The sequence below is a fragment of the Lepisosteus platostomus genome, chromosome 6 (assembly GCF_059453375.1).
Source record: "Lepisosteus platostomus isolate fLepPlt1 chromosome 6, fLepPlt1.hap1, whole genome shotgun sequence".
NCBI lineage: Eukaryota > Metazoa > Chordata > Actinopteri > Semionotiformes > Lepisosteidae > Lepisosteus > Lepisosteus platostomus.
The window spans coordinates 50,390,669-50,416,415 of NC_142616.1; the positions used below are offsets into that span (position 1 = coordinate 50,390,669).

Sequence of the window (25,747 nt, forward strand, 5' to 3'; positions counted from 1 at the left end):
GTTGTCTGTGTTTAAAATCACAACAATGTTTGTCATCTGAGCAATGACAAGAGCCCATGGGTTCTAGAATGACCATTGATTGTTGCATATACATTCAAATATGGCTGTCAACCTGGCTTAAAGATATCACTTGCAAAAGAGGCCATGTCAGTGTCAAAGCAATGTCAAAGCAGCAAAGCACCCCACTAAAAACCAAATGCTTTAAAGAATGCATTAAGGGAAAGCTCTCAAGCTTCTACAAAGTACAAAAGAGAGCTGTTCACTTGATCACTTGGTAAGACCTTAGGACAAATATACCATTGCTTGAAAAGAGATGATTGGAGTTTTTACTAGAAAAATCACCAGTGATCTTATTGATCACTAGCACAGAATTGTGTGTATGCCAGAGTAATTCAAACTTTAAGCAGCAAATGTTGGCCCAGCAACAAACAAAAACATAGTTTCAAAGGAGAACTGTGTGCTATAGGTGTAAGAAAGACCAGACAAAAAACAATATCTACAGTATAGTTGCTTCACTGCTACTTGTTGATGGCCAGGGTGTTTATGGAAAAGTTCCTGTGAGACCTATGAAAGAGGGAGACTTCTTCAAAGAGAGACTGTCAGTACTCATTCGAAGATGTTGTTTTAAGATCTGTTCCATCTGATAATACAAAATATTAAATCTGTTCAGTTCAGGCCTGTCAATAAAACATATTCAATTCCATCCCACAACACCCAATTAGAGAGCAATGAAGCTTAGAACTCTGCCAGAAACTATTGAAGTGATGAAAGCTACCATACTAATGAAGAACAACAAAACAGCAGGAGGTGACGGAGTTCCTCTGAAATTTTTAAGCACAGTGGACAGGAACTAAAATTTAATCCAAAATACTCTCATTGTACAGATCTGGAATGAAGAGTTGATCCAGTGGTTTAAATTATTTTATTTTCTTTTATAAAGGGAACAAATCCAGCTGTGCAAATTATGGAGGGATCTTTGTGCTGTCCATCATGGACAAGGTAATCCCAGTGTAGTATCAGATCCTCAAGAGGCATGGCTGACATGATTTTTATAGTTAGCCAGTTACAGGGAAAACTGCAACACCCCCCATACTTAGTAATTTATCTTTGACTTGACAAAGGCATTTAGCTCTGTGATTTATTAGAAAGCGTCTTCAATATGATGAAATATGTCTGCTGAATCCTCAGCAGTGGATCCATTACAAAGTTCTTTGAAGTCCAAACAGGATTTGGTCAAGGGTGTGCAATTGCTCCAACTCTTTTTTCAGTATTTCGGAATGGACTTTTCCATTACTCCATTAAACTACCCAAAAACTCCAAGATGCTGATAATGTTGCTGCACCTTGACATACAGAAAGTGGATTTCAGTTCAGTTTTTATATACTGTATTTACTGAGACATATCACAGAGATACACTTAATATGCAGAAGATCAAAGTTCTCCATCAGCAACCACCGAAGATTGTTCACATTGGAACAATCAATTCAGACTTACAATGAGTGACTATAGAATGTAGAACACTTCCTGTAATTTGGGAAAGAGTTTTCATTGAAGATTGATGTTGTTGAGGAAATCAATCATTGCCTGAAATGCAGCCTTTGGTCTCATACCATTAGGAGGTTAACATCAGCTCCATTGGGCTGGTCAGGGCATCTGGATGTCAAACTCAGAAATCCCCAAAAAGGTCCTCTTCAGCTTAGCTAAAACAATTGGACCAGAAGAGGGCAGAAGAACAGTTTTAAAGATAATGTAAAAGTTAAATGTGAAAGAATTAAACATAATATTGGAAGAGTATGGTCATTGACTGAGCAAGATGAAAGACAAATACTGTATCTGGAAGGAGCCCAGCACTTTGAGACCCAAAAGTGTCACAACAAGGAGGCAAGGAAAGCACACCATGATGACATTGCACAATATACTGTCAGCTATCTCTTGAGTCAATACCTGCCTAACCTGCCAGTGCACTTGTAGATCCCATACTGGTTTTATAAGTTACCATTGGGTGCATGGAGGACAAATTATCCTTGAACGTGAGAAATAGCCAATGAATGATTGTTTGCCTCCATTCCCTATCTATTAGCCTAAATTACCATTGCCTGCATTTGAAAATGGATGGTATAAGAGTGTACAGGAGAAGATCCCTGTCGAAGATGCAGTAATTGATGAGTGGACTCTGCAACCCATCCAGAATCATTAAATACTATGTGAAAAGCTTGAGAAAACTGAGCAGAATTGCTCCAGATGGGGTCTGATCTCTCCCAGAGATCCCCACATCAGCACTACTCAGTCAGTAAAGAAATCACATACGGCAACCTGGCTTGCTCTGTTGAGAAAGTTGACATCTGCATAGCGACAAACTATCCCACATTGTGCAAGAAATTCTCTGCAGCCCTCAAGATCCCCTGAATACGGTAGTGGAGGGTGCATATGGGGTTCTGTTCGGGGAGTGACACTGGGAGAGAGGACAAGAGGAGACTAAACCTGCTGAGCAGGGTCTGGAGCTGCTTTACCAGCAGCCTGAACATGGGACAAATAAGAGGCTGCTGAGACTGACTGTAGTGCTTTTTTAAGCAGAGCTTGCATCTCCTGTTCTCTGCTCTGTTGCTGTCTTGGGATTCTTAGGCCGCCTCATGGGGAGCCAAACTTTGTGGGACCTCACAGAGCCCAGCAAGATTATTTTCTTCAAACTCCAATGTGATGCAGCAAGGCAATCCAAGCAGCGGCGGAGGAGTACAGCTGAATGCTGATTTCCAGGGGCTGTGAAGTGGCTGTGTGCTACAGGGAGCTGTGCAGGGTTTTGAACCAGAACCCAGGAGGGGAGGCTCAGCCGGTGAAGCAGGAAACTTCTGAGTGTCTGCAAGCGCTGTCAGATGCACAAGCAGCGATCTTAATCAAGGCTCAATGTTGGATCGCTTCCAGAGTGGAGCCTAGAAAATTTATAGGGAACTGAAATGAGATGATTGGGTACCTGCCTGAAAGAACGTGGGTCGGACCGATAGGCTTTCAGGCCCCATTCTCAGCTCCACAGGAAATGTTGTGATTTGTTGTTCCAGTCCTATCCTATCCTAATATACTTTTCTATATACTGTATCCTATCCTACTAGTCTATGTCTTATATCCTATCCTGATGTGCTTTTCTTTATTGCAGTCTCTTTCCTTCACAGTGTTCTTTCTGAAAGTTTTTGGATTTGATTGAACTCCCAGTTTCAAACTATACTTTAAGGCACGTGATAGTATGACCACAGCTCCCCAATGGGACGCTCATTTGTCTTTTCCTCATTCTGTCCTGATCGTTTGAAAAGACGAGATCCGTACAGGCTTCCTCTGTGGTAGTGGAGGTATTGTAGAGGGTGCTTGGAGAAACCTGGGAAGGAAAGCTGTCATAATGTCCAATACTTCAGTTTCAGCTGGTGGCATCCCTCGTGGTTGTTTACAATCTGAGTGAAGGAAACTAAAATCACTCATGTTAACCATGCCTTTCTTTGCAGATATATTCCATATATTTCACTATGCAACACTACATTTACTGTATAATTTGGTGATCTTAAGTATACATCAAACACAATTTTTTATATATATTGTTTTAATCTCAATTCTGAGAACCTTGAATCTTCTAGGTAACATTCCTGTCATGTTGCCAGAACACTCTTTCATTCTGTACTGTATAGTGCTATTTCTCTCCAGTCTCTCTAGAATTCTGTGTATCCAATAATGTTGCATTTGTCAGCACACCTGTCTTTTAGCTGTTACATCTTAATCATATGTGAGTTCAGTAGCTTCTTTTTTGTTTTTTATAACCTGGTCCTTTGATTTTAATTTAGGTTCTCTTTTTTACCTTACTTCCTGTGCATCTCCCCTGTGCTGGATTGTTCTTTTTAATTCAAAGATTATTTTTCAATTTCTCTGTCTTGATCTTTGGTACAAGCATTGTCTTAGAAATCTAATCACTACTTGTGAATAGGTTTTTTTTGTAAAGCATGAAAAACAAACATAGTTTAACTTATTCTCCCAAATGTGCAGTATGTTACTCCATTTTAAGTTAATTCCCTTGCTATGACTGTAAAAAACCATCAATCCTGGTTAACATGGGTCTGCTTACATTAAGCACTTTATTTTATTTATAGAAAATTCCTTTCACTAGAGGATTGACTTCATTGAGCTAAGCTGCTGTCCTCAACATCCTTAAACGCAAGGAGCAGTTAAGGGTAGAACTAAAGGGGCATTTTGTGTGTTTTGTTTAACTGGCTACTGATATTTGTTTTGTGTTAGGAAAGCTTTTGCTAAAATAGTACCACAAAAACTATTTTGCTGAACAACTGTCTTCAAAATAAGAGGCAGAACAAGAAATGTAACTAATTGATTTATATGCCTTACTGCTGTGCAAAAGGAGAATTATCCTCCATTTAATTAGATTTCTTATATCTAACAAGCAGTTTAGATAGTATCTCACAGAGCTCTAGATAAGGTCCACCTGTTAAACAGATTTTTAGACTGTGCCATTTCTAATGGAACTCATGCTGCAATATTATCTTATTTTGCACCCTATTGCAAAAGTGCTTGTCTCCCATATCATTGTGCTCTGACATTTTTCCCAATTTTAAGACCTGTGGTAAGATCCTGTCACAACTAGATGCCATAAGTAGCAGGGGGACACAGTGAAGATACCAAGGTAAAACTTTTTTGGAAGTATTTCAGATTTTTTTTAGCTCAAACGTGGAACCGAATCCCAATACACATGGATCATGCTGTTTTTTTATTTTTTTACTTGCAAACTATTTAATGAGAATGTTTCAAAAGTCAGGAGCATTAATTAGTTTATATGTTCTATGTTGACTTTGACAGAATGTGCGCTGACCGCTTAATATAAAAAAGTGAAGGAAGCACCATATGTCTCATCTTGTAAGTCAGTGGGTTTGGGTCATATAAGAAGGGGAATATTATCTGCCTTAAAAGAACTTCTTCCAGCATGGTGAAATCACTTGAGTTTTCCTTCTTGTGATTAAAAAAAAAACTCTCTGAATGCCATAATAAGATTAAATTGCAGTTCAGAACAACTGATTTCCTAAATGATGGTGATATTTTTGTCTTTGTGTTTATCTTCAATTGAAAAAAACGTCCTAGTGTTTTTTCTCCAAAGAGTTAATTTTCTGTCAGTGCCAGACTAGTGTGTTACCATAGCAACTCAAGAGAGGCACAGTGAACGATTATACAGAATATGTTTCTGTTGTAGTTGTGAAAAAAAATCTGTTCAATGTTTTATTTCAACAACTTTATTGGCAGGGAGATTTTCTGCAATTAGCTAATTAAATGTTGGGAACAATTATGATTTTTGTTATTAATGTGTTATTTTTATTAATTCTTTATTGTATTACCAATGTTACACTGGGTACTAGTGACATGTTAGTATCTAAGGACCAATGTTGATTAGACCATTAAAACAATTCTTTATATATGTTTACTGTCTAAGGAGACATAAAAAGTCTGTGAATCGGGAATGAAAGAAACTGATTCATCCAGTGAGAAAGGAATTCTTCACCTTATCCTGTTTGAGTTTTTTTATTAGTCTCAGTCATACAGTATGCAGAACCACTTCCAATTAACAAGATAATTTTCATTTGATTGGTTAATTAGAAAATAATACGTCAACAAAAACATAGTTCCATAGGTCCTATCTGTCTATCTGTCCCTGTCCCATACTATCTGTCCCTGGTCAGCCATTTTAACCCTTCATTCAAAGTGGAAGCAAATAATATTAATAAACCATCCTCTTTATACAATGTGGGATTCTCAGAGGATCTTAAAATAATTTTTAGAAAACCCTTTATTTAACCACTGAGAACAAATTTTCATCTACAGTGACATACAGCAGTGTACCCAGTTATGCAGCAGGACTTTTATTGGAGCAATTTGAGTGAAGTACTATACCTTGGTCAATTGTACAACAGCAACATCTCATCCAGGACTAAAATCCAATACCCCCTGGTCAGGAATGTAAGGCACTCTTAGATTCCTCTAAGAGATTCCTCTAAGACCTCTGCTTCATCCAAAATGACTGGTGGAATAGGGAAAAATATCACTGGACAATTTTTCATTTTGAAACCAAATACTAAAGAAAGATTAAGCTCATAATGACTTTGTGTTTGGCTGGACTTAAAAATATTTGGTTAATAATTCATACATAATTAATAGAGTTAACAAAGCATTACATATAATTACAGTAATAAAGACTTCTCAGTACTGCAATTATTATGTAAAAGGTTATCTTATTACAACCCTCTATTAACCTATTGTATCTGAAATGTTTTATTGATGCCTTGTAATTTTTATTTTGTATAGTCAATATGTACTGTATACTATAGGCAACAACTTATTATGCTGTTACTAAATCATAAATGAAGAGAGGATGGTTTTGTTTGTGTCCGATATTATTGTATATATGTGTAGTGTTATAACCTTTTCTCTATGAAAGGATCACAAATAAATATCAGGCTGTTAACCCAAGTTAAATAATCCATTAATTGCACTTCCAACTAATTCACATGGATTGTTTCAGTGTTAAAAGCCAATGAGACTAAACTATAATCTTTTCCTTCAGCATTCTGGCCGTCCAGCTGTTGGGAATACAGGAAGGAAGTTGAATGTTAATTAGATGTTAACAGTAATTATTGTAATTATGTCTGTTTAATGGCTTTTGGAAAAGCTTCATTTGTAAATGTGTTAAAAATAAAAGAGTTTGCTAAAACCTTTTGTCAAGCTGGAAAGTTTTAAAGCACTTAACAGGAATAAAAATGACAATCCTAAAAAGGAACAGAAAATGCATAAAAAAGTAAATAGAAGCATTAATTGAATGTTACTATAAGCATTTTTAATACTACATCAGTATGATTTAATTTAAATATGAATTTGATTATTTCAAAACTTATTATTTAATAATACCTATTAAAATTTTAATTGGTGGAATAATCTTTTTTTTTTTCTTTACCATGAGAGGTCAAAGGATGTTTGACTTTTAGAACCAGGAGTGATGGATATCAGAGGATAGTTAAGAAGTAAGAAGAATTAAAACTGTATTTCTACATTTACATTTTGATTTTACAGCGATGTTATATTTCAGATAAATGGAAGGTCTGCTGGGTTCAAAAACTAGCCCAATAATAGCACAAAAACCAAGACTGTCAATTCAATTAAAATTATTTTTAAATGCTTTCCCTATTTAAATGAAAAAAAAATGGATTAATCAATTAATCCATCAACAATTCAGAAAGTTAAGGTCTGCTTTGATGGAAGAGAATTCCTATATTTCAACAGATGTTGTCTGGGTAACTGATCTGTCTTCCCAGTGTAAGAACTGGTTTGAATACTGCCAAGGTGATATGCTAGATAAATTTGTATCCAGTCTCTCTGAGGCTTTTCTTATGCAATATCAGTGTCTTCAGGATTGTTAGTTAACTGAGTGCTGGTGTTAATTCTGACTGGAATTCATGCTTGCTCAGCTGGAGGCAAGATATACAAAGATATATCTATCTGGTGGATTCATTCAAAATCTATCTAAAATCGTAAGTCAGGCCAAAAGACTTAATCTAGGCCAGATCTAAATTTGCAAAGAAACAAGTAAAGGTTTATTCCATGCTGAAAACAGAAGAAAAGAAACACAACGTTTCAGCTATGGAGCCTTCTTTGGGTCTGACCCTCAGCTGACACTCAGGGAAGCATTTTTCAATGATAACTGAGAGTTGCATCTGCCACAAATATGTGTTTTATACACAAAATGATCTTGTTAACACTTGGCAACATTAGAGTGCCAGGCCTTTTAATATAGAGAGAACTAGAAAGAGAAGGTCCAGCTAAAACAGTCTAAACTTGGACAGCAGACATTTTTATTTGAACTATATTTGAGCAGTCACTGTGCCGTTAGGTACAGTAGGTAGTAAATGATAAAAAGTGGTGCCATGTTTTTTTTTTCTTGGAAATCATTATTTTAATCATTATGGAAAAGAAGAGGCAGATTTCTGAATTTGCTGGTATTGTGAATTTCTACTACTTCTAAAGTACATATTTGACTGGTTCGTTTTGTTAATAAGCTAATGTTTGATTAACCAATCTTTTGTGATTTCTGCAGTACAGTATAGTATGAATACCTTGTCCAAGTTTTCTGTCAGGAGTAATAAACCAAATGTCTTGTAAATGTAGGATTTGGGGAATTGGTTTTCATTAAATTGCATGCCTCTGAGACAAAATACTTTATCCAAGCACATAAATGAATTTGTTTTCCAATAAGCAAGTGGTAATTTGTGTTCTTTGGTCTTACTCCAGTAGCTAGTAGACATGATTTCTAATAATTACATCATTATTGCACACATTGTGACTTGGGCAGACAACTCTACTGTAGGCGCTGGAAAAGACAAAATCCTGATGCCTTGCAGATGGAAGCAGTTAATTAAATAAAGAATACATTACTTATTGTACATCATTAGAAAGAAGGAAAAATTATTGTTCCTACATGTGAATATATGTTGTGTAAAATGGCTTCAGATTCCTTTTGCACAGTAACAACTATTTAAACGAGTGGACTCTGCAGATAAGATGGGTTTAGCAGCTTAAGTTAAGCAGAATTCATTATAGATTTGAGAATTGTGCTTGCCTAGAGGATATAATGCTTGAATGACATTGATAGGATGGAAGTATTGATATACAGTGTAGTAATTGTCATGGTCTGGGGGGAAAAGCAATTTGCAAAATGTGCATTTTTGTTTTGAACATTTTGTAATGGAAAAAATAATGCTACAGATATGTTTTGTTGCTTTCCTTTATGAGAACATTTTTCAGTTATTCAGCAGACCAACTAGAAGATCGATTTCAATTGATGGTTTTTGATGAATGCAGCACTCTTCAGTGGCTCAGGTGTTTTAAGACCATACCTTAAGCGGGTTCTCCAAGGGTGCAAGTCAGAAACAAAATAATCATCTCCAAAACTTAAGCAACTACATGTTTTCAAATCAGATCTCAGACACAAGTGAGAAGAGCATGGTATAATGTGTTTTACTGAATAGAGTGGATTGGAGTTCAAAATTGTTTTTAGTTAAAGTGAATGATATTATGAAACTTTGCCAGGCATACTATTACTTCTAATTGTCTTCATATTTCCCTGTAATGCGAAGCACTCTCCAGAATGCACAGAGATCGATTTCAAGTCCATGGTTAAAGATGAGCAGGAAACGGTCAGGAAAGCATCGGTAGCCAACAGATTTTCCCAGATGTCGGGAAAAGTTCCAACATGTTAGACAAGTGTTACAATGAACTGAAGTTAGCACATTTAAACAGCAATATTTTTTAAGATAAGTAAGGTAAACTGAGAAGACTCAGAAGAAGAAGAAGAAGACTGGGGATGAGAAATCTATGGCATTTCGGGTAATAGCTATTGATAACGTAAGCAATGAGTACTCCATGCACATACCGTAATAGAAACCCATAACTGGGAGTCTTCATCTGTGGGAATTTTTAGATGACAGCTATAGGATCTAGTACCCATTAAAGTGGATGCAAAATCATTGCTTTAGGTGCAACAAGTTAATTTTTTCTTTTGTTTAGTCTTCAAAGATATCTTTTCACCTCTGAAATTGAGAAACATTTTGACAAACTCGTAACGTGTCTTGTTTAATAAGCTTTTCTACTACTTGTTTAATATTTGGTGCATTTTTTAAAGAACCTCCAATTGCTAATTGTTAATGCACCTGACATGTATTTAATGTTCAGGTACAGCTAGATACGTCAGCATGCGTAACATTTTTAAAAGTAAAAGTTTATTCCATGCTGAAAAGAAAAGAGGAGGCTACTAGAAGAAGGCTTCACAGCTGAAAAGTTGTGTCTTTTTTCTTTTCAGGATAGAATTAACCTTTACATGTATTAAATGATGGCATTTTGACTAGATGAACAAGTAAATGTTTATTGTTCTCATTGTTTTACGTTTGTGTAGCCTAATATAAATGTGCAAATCACAGCAGAATGAATATAAGGATATAAGACCTCACAACATTAAATTGTAAATTATTTTTAAAAAATGTAATTTTAATCCTGACGCTATAGCTCTGATACTGTGCATCCATGCTGCCTTTATCAGTGTAAATGCTGTGTAAAATCTTGTGGTTATTATTTCACAATTCACATGAACTGAATCTGAAATCTGAATTGCATTGCTTTTAAGTTGGATTCCTTGTATTATATTGGTAGAGGGTGGTATACATATTTTTTTCATCTGCAACAAATACAGTATGTATCACATAAAACTGCTTCAGGGGATGATTTGCAATACCTGAAATTTTTTTTGTAAGTAATGCAAGCTGCTATTAAGTTCAGATTTCAGAAATCACAATAGGGAATAAATCTTCCTGTTGTGGGAAGCGCCCATGGAGCTTTTGTTGAAATTACTTGCCGTCGGTCCCACTAGAGTATGACTTCTTTGTCAGCCCTCAGCAAATAAGGCAAAGCCTGCTGCCTGATAGGTGTATCATCTCACTTTCCCTCAGCATTGATTTCTGGCTTCTTTATTTACTTCATAAAAAGAGGGAAGCAGAGGGAGATGAGACTGCACTGTCTTTGGCCAGCTTCTTCGGAAATCTTTTTATTAGTATGAGAAAGCTGTTTCTGCTATTTTGTGAAGTGAAGCTGGATTATATTTTATTTTTTAAATGTGTATGGTGATATTTGCTCCGGTAAGTATTTTTTTTTACCTGCTCTATAGTTTTCTGAGTGGAGAGGATAATAGCATACAGTAGTAGTTAACATCTGAGGAATGATTTTTGGATGTAAATTTGAGTATCTTAAATTATATTACAGCATTGCCCTTTTGTGTTATAGCTTTATATGCATGTGATAGTACAGTTCTGTTTTAAGGTATACATTTTAAATGTGCAATCACTGAATTAAGGATGCTCCAGTTTTTCTTTAAACTGAATGCATGAATTTTTTAGATTAAAAATCAAAATCCTGTTCATTAGGGTTTTGTGTGAGTGTAATTAGCCTGATACACATCATACAGTTTCACCGCAGATAAGTCTTAGTGAACATTGCAGAACAGTTTTATTTTTACTATAGCAGTAGCCTTTCACTAGCTGTTAGTATGAGGGATTATTTTCCATAAAGCTTTATCTGTTGAATGCATTTGCCATTCTCACTCAGTTAAAGATCACTGTTGCTAGTGTTAAAATATCTAGGGAACTACATAAACTACTGTATAGTAATATGCACAGTATTACTTGCTTCTACCTGCTAAATGGTAAATGTTAGCAAATCTAAACAGGTTCTGTGGCAATTCTGCAAGTACTGTGCCATTGTACATTTTAAAATCTGCATTGTGCAACAATTTCAGTCTTGTTTGTTTAACAGATGTGCTTGGCATACTTTAGCTATTCTTTGTAGTAATTCTTTATCAGTTGTGTGTTCTTGCAATTTTACAATCTTGCAATATATAACAATCTGAGGGGACATTCCTGTGAATATGACATATTTTAAAAACAAACCAAAACAACTCTGTAGCCTAACACAAATTTCTTAATTTCTCAATTTAAATAATGGCAGTAAACGTTTTAAGCAGTACCTGTTGTGCCTTTTCTCCAGCCAAAGTTTTAACATCTGCCTCTCTTGTTTCAAGATTAAAATATTATGTTAATTTCCACCTAGCCTTTCTAATCCCTTTGATTTAATTCAGTGCTTTTTTTCACCCGCACTAGCTTGGAAACATACAATTATATTCACTAATTTGTGCAAAGTCTTGTAGATTAGATGCTTAATGATTTGTATTGTTACTTATGAACATACTGACACCAGTTTTAAAGTATGATCTGATACAGAACAGAAAGACGACAGAACTATTGAAGCATTTATCTTTCTTAACTTGTTTTTCCATCTGTGTGCCTGTACTATTCTCATAATGCGGTTAATTACATGCACTGATATTTCTTCAGGTCATTTCAAAGCTGTGCTTGAACTGCTGCATTGCCATTTGAACATTCTCTGTCCAAATTTGAACCTCTGGTGCAAATTTTAAGTATGAAAGTATCCAAATGCAATGTTTAAATATTATGTATGGTGTTAAGCATCATTTCTAAATACATCACAAAATTGTTTAGTAAAAAAATATGACTTTTTCTGAGGTGTTCAGTGTGCACCTTTATTCAAGGTGTTCAGGGATAAAATGACATTGAAACATGGGGTCTCACACAGGTTTGGGAGTTAGCACTGCGGACTCATAATCACTGGGTCCCGGGTTTGGTTCCAGACTTCTGTCTTCTGTGTAAAGTTTGTATGTTCTGGCATCTTCCTGCATTCCAGAAATAGACTGGCTAATTTCAATGGTTTCTCTAATTTGTCCATGCTTGTGTGCCCTGTGATGGACTGCCATATTGTCTGGAATGTAGTTCTGCCTCATGCCCTAAGCTTCAGGGATAGGCTTAGGGTTGCTGTAAACCGCACCAGGAACAAGTGGTATTCTGTTAATGGATGGGATGAATGACATTCACACATCAATAACAAGAGTATCCTGTCAAGGGTTACAATTTAGTCCTTGTAATATCATGTCACCTTGCTGTGTTACTGCATTATCACACAGAATAAAAGCCTCAAACCCTGTAATCACCTCTAGGTCTGAGTATAGGCTTAAGGTTCTGTTGATGCCTAAGAAGCTATTTTAAACTGGGTGCTTTTTTTTGTTAAGGTAAATGGAAAAGTGCCAACTACCTTACATATTCAGTAGTTCAGAGGTCCAATTGAACAATGAAATGAGAAGCCGAATATAAAGGTATAACATAATTAATACTTTGGTGTTAGCTCACCTGTCTGAGGAAATGATCTTTGGCCAGCACTGTATCAACCTCTCTCACTTACGAGGAATGTGAGGGAGGGCTGTTAGAAAAAATTCGCACAGAATAGAGGATAGAGGAGCAGTCAGAGAGTTTTCATACATAGGAGAGCATGAGTCCAAGATTACAGTTTAACCCTCTTCCTGAACTATTAAATTACTCCATTAATAACAAACAAAATAATTAAGGTTCCAGCTTCTAAACAGTGGCACTCTAGTGCCAGTTATTTGCAAAATGTACTTTACATTGCTTCTTATATTTTTGATGGATTCTTTACTATGATGAGTGTTACAGTGTGTTCTTAAATATCCATAACATTGTAATGTACTATTGTACTCTGTTAATCTATGTACCTAATATTTACTTAGAGTATTACTGTGTTTAAGAAAGTGAGAAATGTTACAAATTTAGGAATTTTCTTCATGTAGTATTTTAATGTGCTTGAAAATATTATCCAGCCCCTTCATGATAGAGTCCAGGAAACCAGATTTAAGACTATGGTTTGTTACATTATATCCTGACACCCATACACTCTTTTCATAAAAATGTACTGTACCTCTTTTAGGTGTGCTCCTCTTGATTTCCACCTGTGCCCTTTGACAAATGTTTCATTGTTGATCTTGTTGTATTATTCAGTTTGTGAAAACAATCAAGGATCTGAGTACTTTTGTCTAGCCCCTTCGTATTATATTAATCTTTATTTTATATTCATAGTATCAAGACTAAAGAAATTCAGTTCCCTGTAGCTTTTCTGTACATTGAATGTCTTTTAGACAAAGGGTCATTGTAGTCAAAATGTGGGAAAGAGCTTTATTGGCTATGTCTTTCCCAGGCTATGTCTTTACAAGGCTATGTCTTTTCCAGGTTTGGGAAACGGTTAGAAATGGAGATTAACTAGATACAGCAGGCAAATGTTATTGTCATCTCTTCTTTCTCTCTGTTTACTTGTGAGAGCAGATGCTACCAGAAAGTGAATTAAATAATAATTGCCTTTTGTGTTTGAGGTACAAAAATGACTGATTCTAAATTCATATAGAGTATTCTAGGTGAACCTGTGACTGTAATCTTTTGCTCCTTCCTTTTCCCTTTAGCATGGCATTTAATAACTAACTTCATTCATTGTGCCTTTAGGTACATCAAAGTCAATATACTGTATGTGATTATCTAAAAAATAAAAGGACTATGTGTAGCAAAGGGTTATGCTACAGAATGTCTTATGATTTCCATAAATATCGTCTGCAGTGGGTAATGGAATTATCAAGAGCAGGATGTATATTGAATAAAGCTGAGAAAGTTTAGCTGTAAATGCAGAGTGTTTCTTACTTCAAAGGGTAAATGGATATTATAAAAGTACATTACAACAACGTATTTATTTCCAAAAAAATGTCTTTCCTTGCCAAAGCAATATGAAATCATATGGTAAAGTACAATAATACTGTATTACCATTTTTTTATAATTAATTCATGTCATAAGATTCCCCATTTTTATAATAAGCATTTTTTTCTTTGGGGTGTGTATATTTGAAGGTAATTTTAGATGCCAAAACTTGTAGATGCCAAAAAAAACAAGGATTTTTGAAGAAGTCAGAAATGGCAATTTGATCAATAAAACCGTCTCTGCTCTGTCACATTCTGATTAAGTCACACTCATTAAAAGAATTTTAACGAGCTGCGTCTTCATCTAGCACACATTATGTAACCCATGGGTTCTGCGTCTTTTATGCCTGACACTAGCGTAAAATATTTCACAGTTAGAGCCCAGTAGTTTCTCATATTTTCTTTAGTAGGGTGTTACTGTACATAGTTGCAATTGAAATTAGAAAGGGGGGCTTGATACTGTTGTACATCTATGTATAGGCTGGCATTTAAAGCTACAGTACTATTTTATTGATTTTCATGTGAATTTGGTGTTGTTAAACATTAAGTAACACTTCTGAGAATTTATATTCTCTTGAGACTCTTGATTATAAGAAAAATCACTGTCTGTAACCCTTATATATATCCCTTTCCCGCAGGTCTATTTTGTCTATCAGGCACTGATGTCAACTTTGGCAGTTAAGTGAAATTCCCAGAGGTATTACTCTCATCTGAGACTGCCGGGCTTCGCTTTTGTCCAAATATCGTGGTGCAGTGAATGCAGCTGAGTGGTCTTCATAAAAGAAAAGGCGTGTTTCATTTAATAGGCGAGGGGGGTCCCGAAAATAGGAAACTGAGTTCAAAGAGAATTAATTCTTCGTGTTTTTACTTGAAATTGATCCCTGCTTATCCTGAAACATTTAAAAGCCTGGATTACAGATTAAAAAGACATGCAGTATTTTTGTTTTTTGTCAAATATAAATGTTTTTAATTAGAGACAAAACCATTACCTGATCCTAAGGCAGTGTGGCTGTCCAAATCCTGGAAGGCCAGTGTGTGTGCAGTTCTTTCCATCTCAGCCATTAACGACCTACGTTAGCTCATTATTGGCTTAATTGGACCGGTTTGACAACTTCCTTCAAGCAGTGGTGCTATGAAGAGACCTCAAACCTGCCATGCAGCAGAACTGCCAATCCATGGTCAAAAGGACAAAATTGTTTCTGACACGACTCTTTACAGAAGGAGAAAGTGCTTAGTGTGACTCAAATTCAGTATCTACTTTTACATCAGGAATACGCTAAAGAGCAGTGTTTAAACAGTGGACCTTTTTGTTGTAAACTTTTTTTTACACATGCAAGAAAGCGCTACAAATAATATAGTGCAGTATATCCCTGAAATCCCTGCTTCTTTCCATTCTTCTCCAGCAGACAAAAAGTCACAGGGCAGTGCAGGAATTGATTTTTATCAAATCCTACCTGAATAAATGTTAGGAGTAACTGTAATTATATCAAAAAAGTTTAATATACAATTAATATGCAATCCCAGCACAGTTAAATGAGGTCCAGTGAGACTGGAGATTTGATATTGCTGGAGAAGACTGTTGTTCATATTCTGAGGCACTCTTGGGCCATATTGAACTTATATAACTTGTGGCTTACATGCTGTTTAAATATTTACTGTGTTAGTGATAGGATAGAAGGATAGAAGAATACAATTTCTTTTCCCTTTGGATATTGAGATACTTGTTTTATTTCAAAATAAGGGTTGATAATAAAAATCAATGGTTTCCCTCTTTTTGGGGTTGGGTTTTTTCAAAATACAACCATGAAATATATCTAATCTCCTTCATAAATAATTGATTTCAATCATCTCCACACACCAACTGACCACTTCAATGAAGCTTTATCTTTCTTTTGTCTTTTTGTGTGGTGCAGGTATATGAACCATCACGATGTACGGCAATGTGAAATATAGTCTTTCAGGGTTTAAAAATAGGCTTCAGAAACGATGCAGACTTTCTAGGAATAATGAGCAGAATTATTTTATTAAATTGATCGTGTTTGTGCCTTAACTTGATACACTTCAATTGTCTGTATTTTAGGGAGCTCTTGAGAGCTTCAAAGCACTGCAGATTGGTTGACTGCAGTCCTGGGTCTGTTGAGGCCATTTGATTACATTACAGAGACAGTCGGCAGCTCCTGATCTCAGCCATAGAGATTGAATGTTAAGAAATCTCAGACCAAATGCTGAAGTGCCCCACTAATTCTAGAGGTCAATAGACTAGAAATGATAGAAGGGGTTACATAATAAGCATCTATTATTTATAATATACATAAATGAAGATAAGAGGCACGTTGGCACATAGTATTGCTGCCTTGCAAAGTTGGAGCCCTGGGTTCAATTATAGACATGAGATGCTATCTGCATGGAGTTTGTATGTTCTCCCTGTTGTCACAAGGGTTTTTGCTGGATGCTTCAGTTTCCAAATAAACTGGTCAATTAATTGACTTCTGGGAAAACTGGCCCTGGTATGAGTGAGTGCTTGTGCATGTGTGCACTGTGATGGACTGGTTGGGATAGGGTCTCACTGCAAAGTAGCCCTGTGTGGGATAAAGTGGTTAGAAAATGGATGGGAGGATAAATGTACATCTTGACTAATTAATAACAATGTCATAATGGGAAGCAAAGAATATACTCAGTTACACCAAATACACATATTAAAAAAATGCCTTTTTTAATTTTCTTCATATGGATGGAACCGTATGCAAGAATTTCAGACTAAAGTCAGTTAAAACAAGGGAGTAATAAGAGAAAGGTTTAGGAGTACATTTGGCCTATCAAAGATTGATGTTGGCCTATCAAAGTGCTTAATTTTCACAAATGGGTAACAAAACCATCAGCTTTTCATGACAATTACTCTCACAGAGCTGCCACAAATTCCCAAAAGAAAAAAAAACCATGACAGGAGAAGGTTTTCTGGATGATGTTTTTTTTTTTTTAAAAGACCTGCTCAGTGACTCCATCTCTGAATGTAATTGGTGTAATTTACTACTGCAACATCTGCCTGTCATCAATGGGGGTTGTGAGGTACTGCCATTTTATTGTTTTTACCCTCCTTCTTCAATTTGCTTTGTTTTCCTCAACCAAGACACCTCTCTATAGCTATAGAGCATAACAAGTACAGGTTTATTAAGAAGGGACATTTTTTTATCTTATTTATCTTAATATACAGGGACCTTATGAGTTCATGTTTGTCTTTGGTGTGCAAATGGTTGTGAGGCCTTCAAACTCGAGAGCTGCTGGGGTAAAACCAGTTTATGGAAGCCCCCAAGAAGGTCAGTAATTACATAGTCTTCATTTTTTTAAAAGAAAGCCAAAAAATCATAAACACTGGATCCCTGCTTGCAAATGTCTTTAGTTAAATAATCTTGTATCATGCCTACAAATCTACTCCTGCTGCAGATCAGAACACTTTTCCACATGACTCCAGACAAGAACAGACCTGGAGTTTAAAACAGCAAACACTGTTATTCCCATGCCTCATCCTGTATCCTATCACATCAAGTATCTTCCACAAAAAGAAGATTATTTTAGTGTATTTTGACATTGTTTAGTTATAAGTTATGATATGTGGACAAAAAAAATAGAAATACCTATCAATATAAAGTTGCATAAAAGGGCATGGGGTCACAATGTGTGACCAGTATGGCCTAAATGCTCTGTTATCATCCAAAATATACACTTGGTATCCATCATTTACTCACTTTTTGTCAATTTCTGTACATACATTATGTCAATTAAGGAACACAGGTTTAAACACCATTCACGATTTGATCTTCATGGATGTTTCTAGGAAAACCAAATAAGATGATTTCAGTCTTATAACTGAAGTTGAGTTCTAAACGAGATTGCATCCAAAGTGTAATACCGGCTACTCATATCGTATTCTTCTATGTCACATTTAGTTTGCAAGTAAAAGTAAGTCATCATGAGAATGAGGATGGAAATTTACACTATAGAGCCAACCAACATGGTGAACTAGAACTAGACAGGAGAGAAGGAAACCAACCTGGTAGCAAACATGAACAGACCAATAAAGACTTTGCTTTCTGTGAAGCAGATAAAAGCTAAACAGACTGAGAGTTCAATAAACCCTAAACCACTAATGGAGCAACACAATCGGTCCAAATTCTTTTAAAAATGGATAATTGCACTCAACTGGAATAGAAAATGAACTTATATATTTACTTTTCTCTTAAGCCATAATCATACAGCATCAATTTGCATGTCAGTATTTTATATAATCAGAAAAGTGAAATAGTTTCAAAGGTGGTTATGTTATTACAGTGTGTGCTTTCGTTTAAGAAGTTAAGCATTTTCCCCCATAATTGACTATAAGAAGGTTAATAGTGTACTTTCAGGTTTCTGTGTTCAAAAGCTGTTGACATACCTTGATGGCTTCAGGGCTAGGATGTTGATATTGGAAAAAATGGTACTCATGTTATGATGTTAATGGAAAACAATTATACTTTTGGCACTATTTCTGTCTGGTTAATCAAAAGTACTTTCCTGTACAACATACAGGTAATACATTTGAACTGTCCAATCCAATTAGCAGTCAGGTTTTGCAATATTTGTAATAAAGGGTAGCAGTGTTTGGAAAGCCCTTGTCGGATTTAATTGGCAGCACTGAGCCACAGCAACATTTTAAAAATGGGGAGTGCAGAGGGTTGTTTAAAAATATATTTCTTTATTTCCATTAGGCTTCATTTTGTAAAACAAAATTTTACTTGATTTTCATTTAGAGTCAGATTTAGAAATGTTCCAAATGTGCTGATGCACTAGCACACAATTTTCTGTCATTTGGAGCCAGCACTGAGCAGGATTAAGGACCAAGATTCTCCTCTGAATCTGCTTTTTTATGACACTGAAAAATTAATGTATTGATACAGGTGCTCATTTTTGCTAAATGAGGCCTACCGCATCTGAATTGTTTATCAGAACACCAAAAAAGGTGGACATCAGTCAGCCAAGGCTGTTCTCACTCCAGTGAGCAGTGAATCTCCACTTCAACTCAAATATGTAGGCTTACAGAAAAGAAGGATTGTACTGGTTGGAATTTTCTTCAGAAGTTTCTATCTTGATCATTTAAGTACTTGTGCACTGATACAAGTTGTTATTCAATTACATTAAGCAAAATATGATCCCATAGCTTTCAGAAATGTCAGTGGGGTTTTGTAGTATTACTTTAAAAAAAAACAGTGCTCCAAATTACCTGTTCTCAGAGCACCAAATTATAATAGCACTAGTTTAATGACATGGTATTAAATCCTCATTATGTTCACATTAACATAAAGAAAGGCAGGAATTAGTTTGCAATTCTGCCTTCACTTCAGTAGTCAATGGGGGTCTATAGAGAAAATATTTGTAAAACCAGTGTGTACGGGTCTTCCTGTCACTGGACCAACCACAGTTCAATTCATAAGAACATAAGAAAGGTTACAAACAAAAGGAAGTCATTTGACCCATCTAGACTTGGTGGCTAGTACCTAATTCTTCTAAGGATTGAACTTCAGATACAGTAGTTCAAGACTTTTGAGTTTAAAAGTACATAATGCAGATTTTGTAGCTTACTGGGGTGATACATTAATTTTGTATACTGAAAGGTAAGACAAAAAATTGTGTATTGGAAAAAAACACCATTTGTTGGCTTTCTAGTGCGTCTCTGTTTATTTAGCAGTTTGCAGGAGATAGTTTTCAGAATGAAAATGAACCTTTTGTTGTTCAGTCTAATTTGTATGTATTAGATTCCAGTCACGTTATTATTAAATTCTGATCGTGATGTTTTGTTTCTCTTAAATCTACAAAGCTAAATGTAAGGGGTTGCATTGAAATCTTGACAGATGGTAGGTGTTCCACCTCTTCCTTGCATTCATGTGTGTTTGGCCCAAATACTTATAATCATGTCCTAATTTAGGGCTTCTCATATTAATCATTTTGGTCATTTTCCTTCATCTGATTACAGTGTGGCGCAGGGCACAGCCTTCCTACAACCAAGCTGTGACTGTTGTCTCACTGACTCACATTTAATTTGCACTGGTGTCTATTTCTGTTCCTCACCTGAAAAAAAAATCTGTGCCATGCATGCCCTTTTATCTCAAAGCTAATAGCATTCTCAGAGGGAAATGCATCGATTGGAAAGACATCTGGGCTTTTAATTGATGTCACTTTCAATGCTGCTCATACCACCTTGCAAGCTCACCCTGTGCTACCAGATACACAAGACTTCTTGGGCAACAGCTACAGGTCCATAGAACTGTTAAAGAAAGGCACGTGTCAGGTTTACAGGTTATTTCACTTTTGTACTTTAATGGACATGGTTATATTTTTGCAATTGCATTGTGTTGCTCTTTTCTGTAACTGACCTATCCAGTTTCTTTCATGCAACAGCAGGGAAACTGTTTCTTTTTCTTTCAGGACATAGAGCAGGGACTGTGTCAAGGCAGAATTGATTAATCAAGAGAGCAATGCATCATCTCTAGAGGAATTCTCTTTAAATTTTCTCTCTTCCCTATGGATATCAAACTGTGGAAAGGTGCTGGCACTGGGAACAGTCAAGCAAAGGAAAGCAATACAAGCTTCTTATTTGTTTTCTTCCTGTTTTACCTGTTGGTCATATCAAAGTTCATTTTCATACGAAGGGAAAGTTCTGGGAGTTTTCTCCAAACATCTTGGATGATTACAGGATTGAAAAGCTGCAGGTTTATGAGTTTATCTGATGTATATCTTGCTCTTTATTTTTTTAACTCAGTACTGAAGTGGAAATGTTTTTCTAATGTGTTTCTGTCAGTATTTCTGAATATGAGAATGAAGGTCTTTCTTTTAATAATAGTTAAGCAAACATAGTATGTTTTTGAATAAAATATCATATTTCAATAGTTAGATTATATAAAATACAATATAATTAGTTAGATTACCTTTGTTATTTAAGGTGCATTTTCCCAACAGTTTCTGAGAATAGGTGAAATACAGAACACTGCTAGACCTTTGGAATTTAAATTCCAGAGACCAAGAAGACAGTTCTAATAAAATGAATGGATTATTGCCCTGATGCAGTTTAATAATAGTTTCTGAAGTGTAATCTGTCTTGTTTTGGTTTGTTTTATGTGCTTTGTTCTTAGCAAGAACAGTGCCAAAAAAAATCTTTCCAGCTATCAGTTCTAATGGCCTCTGTGGGTTTTGCAGGTAATGAAAAAAAACTGCATCTTTAATATCAATAATACAATATCTTCCCCTGTCAAGTGCCACTTTTTCCCCTAAAGCTGTAAGAGAAAGATCTGAAATGTATTTGTACTTACACAGTAAATCTCAGCCCTCTGAGTGCTGTTGTGAGAATCATCTTTTTGCCTCCAGCCTGCTCATCAGCACTCCTTCCTGCCCTACTTAAGGTATTGAGGGATAGATGCATTGCTTTGTAGTTTGCTTTGATACTGTTTTGATTTGCTCCCTTTCATACCCTAACATATGTTAACAGTAGAAGCACATTGACTAACTGTATTTTAACCTTGAGCGTACAGTAGTATTAAATGAACTTTTAGTTATGGTAACATCAATATATTGACTTAGGATTTAGATGTTTCAAGAACTCTTTTGAGTAAGATGGAGCCTCTGAATGGAATACTTTGCTATATCTTCCTCTCTCAAATCCACTTCTGTGGAAACTTTCATGTCTAAGTCTACCTACAAACGTGGTTTAGCTTTGTTGTTATTTGGCATTTAAGTTTATTTTTCTTTCAAATCCCATGCATAGTTTTCATCATGAGATTTGTGTTTCAATTGAGTCTTTCCTTTTGTTTTTTTTCAGATGTATAATTGGTAAAGTACAGTACTATGTTTTAGACAGATTAGCTGGCGTAACCTTTTGGCTACTATAACTAAGAAGGTTAGTCAGATTTCCTCAAAAGTTTGCAAGACTTTAATCTGCTGTGGTGACACATTGCCACCAGATGTCAGACAGCCTCAGTTGTTTGATATGTTTAAAGATAATTGATCCATTGGTTAATTACTATGGATAGCTATGCAATCCTCTGTGGCACAGCCACTATTCAAGGTCTAATAGGCATAGGAATCTCACTGTGTTGAGCCTTTGCTTCGTTTCCTGTTTTATTAAACCATGTTTTATTGTTACTGTAGCAAATCTTGTTTCTTTAGTTCAGGACAAATGGTACTTAAGACACAGACTGGAGTAAAACTAAGGGCCCAGGTTCTGTCATCTTTATTGCTTTTATTATTTTGAGACATGCTGGAACATAACAGAGCAAAAGCAAGCACCTGCCAAGCTCAGCCCCCGTCAGCGTTTGGACTCAAAGATTGTGGGAGCCCATGCTTGTCCAGGGCAGTGACTTCAGGGGAAAGAGGCTTCCCAGGTGTGGGAGAGACCCCTGTTCTCTACAAGTCCATTAGCTCCCAGGGGGCCCCTCTCTTACATCTCCTCTCTCCTGCAGAGCTTCAGTAGTCCAACTCCACCCACACTACTGAGATACACACACTGGGAGAACGTTAACTAGCCAGAGCTACAGTACAAATCTGCTTTATTTCATCAGGGTTCCATGACCTTAACATAATGTACAAGTGGGGAAAATAGGTTAAATGAATGTGAAGTATGTTTAATAATGCTTCAGCGTGGATAGGAGTGTACCATAACTACACTTTGTACTTGCAAATGAACAGCTATGAAATGCAACAATGTGCAAACACTGTGAAAACCATGGACACTCTTATCACATTTCTGATCACGTAATGACTAAATTAGCATGACACTTAAGATATCATAATTGTATGTGCACTAACTTATAGCAGGCTGCGTGGCTGTAGAAGTGCAGACAACACTGGTTAAGCATTCGTTCTTTGAGTTTTAGACAGGTTCCAGGATCCACGATCCTTCAAGAGTGTGCTAGCACATCCAGTGGGGAGTGCACCAAGAGCGGTACTGCCACTGGTAGCTCAGTGACGGAGTGCTTACTCGATGGTGTTTTAGGATTAAATAGGGAGTTAGTGAAAATAGATTAATTGGATGATTGGTTGTCTGACTGGTAAAGGGAAGGACATTCCAAAAGGCGGCCCAACCCCATCCTGAGAGCTACAGGATAACCATGATCGCTGCAAGCTGCCACTACCTGGGCTTAGCAGTATCATATCAACTAGGATTAGCTTTCAGATCTTAACCTACTGTAGCAATGGTGGGGTGAGTTTTAAATATGTGGCATGAACCAAAATGTTCAAGTTACAAGATTTTCAACTGACCAAAGGTGGAAAAGTAAAGACAAACAGTGTAGCCAAAAACTGGGTGTACTGGATGTACCTTCTGAATATCATTAAATACAAACAGTGCGTCCAAAAACAGCCAGCAAAGGCTCTCACTGAGTGCAGGGTGAGCTGTGTGATCTGGGAATTTCAGGTTTAAAGTAATGTGATCAGGACTCTGCAAGCAGGAACGCACAAGCAGATAGTTGTGTCTCTATCAACACTCGGGGAAACATAGAGCCCTGTGGCCTCCTGGACACTTGCAGGCTTGTAGTGCTGTCAGTAGGGGTAGTTCCTCTCCTTTCATCAGCATTAAGCCACCAGGTCGGAGCTGTGGTGCCAGTGATGTGTTAAAAGATGAGTGGGTGGTTTTAATGTGTGTGCGTAGGAGGAGTCCGCTTACACTTTGTAACTCACCCCTGTGAATAAATGGGAAAAAAACATTTAAATTATTTGTGTTTGTTTTACAGCTTTTTGCAATTTTTGCATTTGCAACATGCGGTGGGTACTCCGGCCAGCTGCAGGTCAGTGTAGACTGTGTAAACAAGACGGACAGCAACCTGAGCATTGGCATCGAGTTTGCTTATCCTTTCAGGTAAGGAGATCAGCTATGGGCATGTTCATTTCAATCTCGTTTTTGGTACAAAATGAGTTTTTCTCTTAATATTCTTTAAAAATATCTCGCCTGTATCATTCAGAATGGTTAAAGATTGGCTGAAATACCATTCTGTAGCCGTCTAAAAAGTGGTTAAAAAGTTACTGACAGAGCAGTGCCTTACAGACACTATGCAGTCTGGAGCCAACCACTCTTTTTTCATAGTAATTTTACTGCTGTTAATTTCTGTATTTTCAATTTATAGTCTTGTCTGGCTACTCTGCTAACTGCTGAAGCATCTACAGTGCATTACAAAATTATTCAGACCCTTGCAAGGTTTTCACATTTAGTTGCTTTAAAGTGTGCAGTGATGACATTTTGAAGTAGCAAATAATGTTTATTATACAACCATATTACTGACTCAATAGGCATTCATGGAAAAGCTAGTGTTTGGCTTGAGAACTGATTATTAAATAGAAATCAGAGGGTACAGGTATGAGGTGAGTACTAAAACTGGGTTGAGGTAATTAATGGAGTACTGCAGGGAGCAGTACTAGGACCACTGCTCTTGATTTATATCAATGATCTACTGTAGAAGCTGCAAATGAAACTCAAAGAGATGTAAATAAAATACACAACTGGGAAAAGATATAGTGGATTTAAGGTGGACAAGGCATTGTGTACAGGTAGTAAAAATAAATTATTATTACAAAATGGGAACTGCTGGGAAGAGAGTAAAGACTATGGTGTTTATGTTGATACATCATTTACATCTTTCACACAATGTGGAGAAGCAAATAAAATGCTAGGATATATAGTTAAGTGTATAATTTAAATCAAGGGATTTTATGTTAGAAATGTATAACACATTTGTAAGTCCCGATAGAAAAGTTATCTGTGCTCTGGAATCAGTCCAGGGAAGGGTAACCAGGGAATGTCTTCTACTGATAGACTGAAGGAAGTGAACCTTTTCAGGCTTGAACAGAGAAGATCATGAAGGTACCTGATACAAGTATTCAGACTCCTCAAAGCCAGTGTATTTCTGCTGAATGAACTGTGAAACATGATCTACAGGGCTCAGGCGGAAACTGCATGCAAGTGCATTTAGAACAATAATGCAAGGCACTTCTTCACCCAAATGGGTGTGTCTGGAACAAGCAAGCAAGCCATGCTGTTGAAGTCAATACCCAGGTTTCTTTCAAGGAGGAGATCACAAAGGGAAAATTGTGATTGTGTTAGCTTTCAAACCTTTTGCTATGCCAAAATTAAATTAATTTAGGTGCACAAAATTACCATAATGAGCCACTCAACTAGTTGTGTAGCCTCTGTTTGTGTACAATAATAGTTGTTCACATGATTGCACAAGACTCCTGTAAGATCCCTCAGTCAGGTATGATTCAACCATGAAATCAAAGGAGCTCTCAAAACAACTCAGGAATAAAGTTCTATAAAAGCACAGATCAGGAGTAGATTTGAAAAATGTCAAAGACCATTAATATCTGTTTCAGCATGGTAAAGTATTAATTATGAAATTTAAGGCACCCAGACACTGCCTAGATCAGGCTGTCCCTCCAAACTGAAAATCTGGACATGGAGGAGTTACAGAATTCAGTGACTGAGATGGGAGAAAATGTTCACG

At 36.4% G+C, this 25,747-nt stretch overlaps 1 protein-coding gene across 3 annotated transcripts in view; it reads left to right on the plus strand.

The window, feature by feature from the left end:
• Window positions 1-25,747, plus strand: part of synpra (synaptoporin a) — a 100,956-nt gene that overhangs the window by 54,666 nt on the left and 20,543 nt on the right. For 2 of the 3 annotated variants that reach the window (XM_088636220.1, XM_088636219.1), the window contains exon 3: window positions 23,984-24,108. In XM_088636220.1, the coding sequence (XP_088492346.1) occupies window positions 23,984-24,108 (125 nt within the window). Of the gene's footprint in view, window positions 1-10,456; window positions 10,710-23,983; window positions 24,109-25,747 lie in introns of those variants that run through there. The other variant, XM_088636221.1, reaches the window with a different exon arrangement.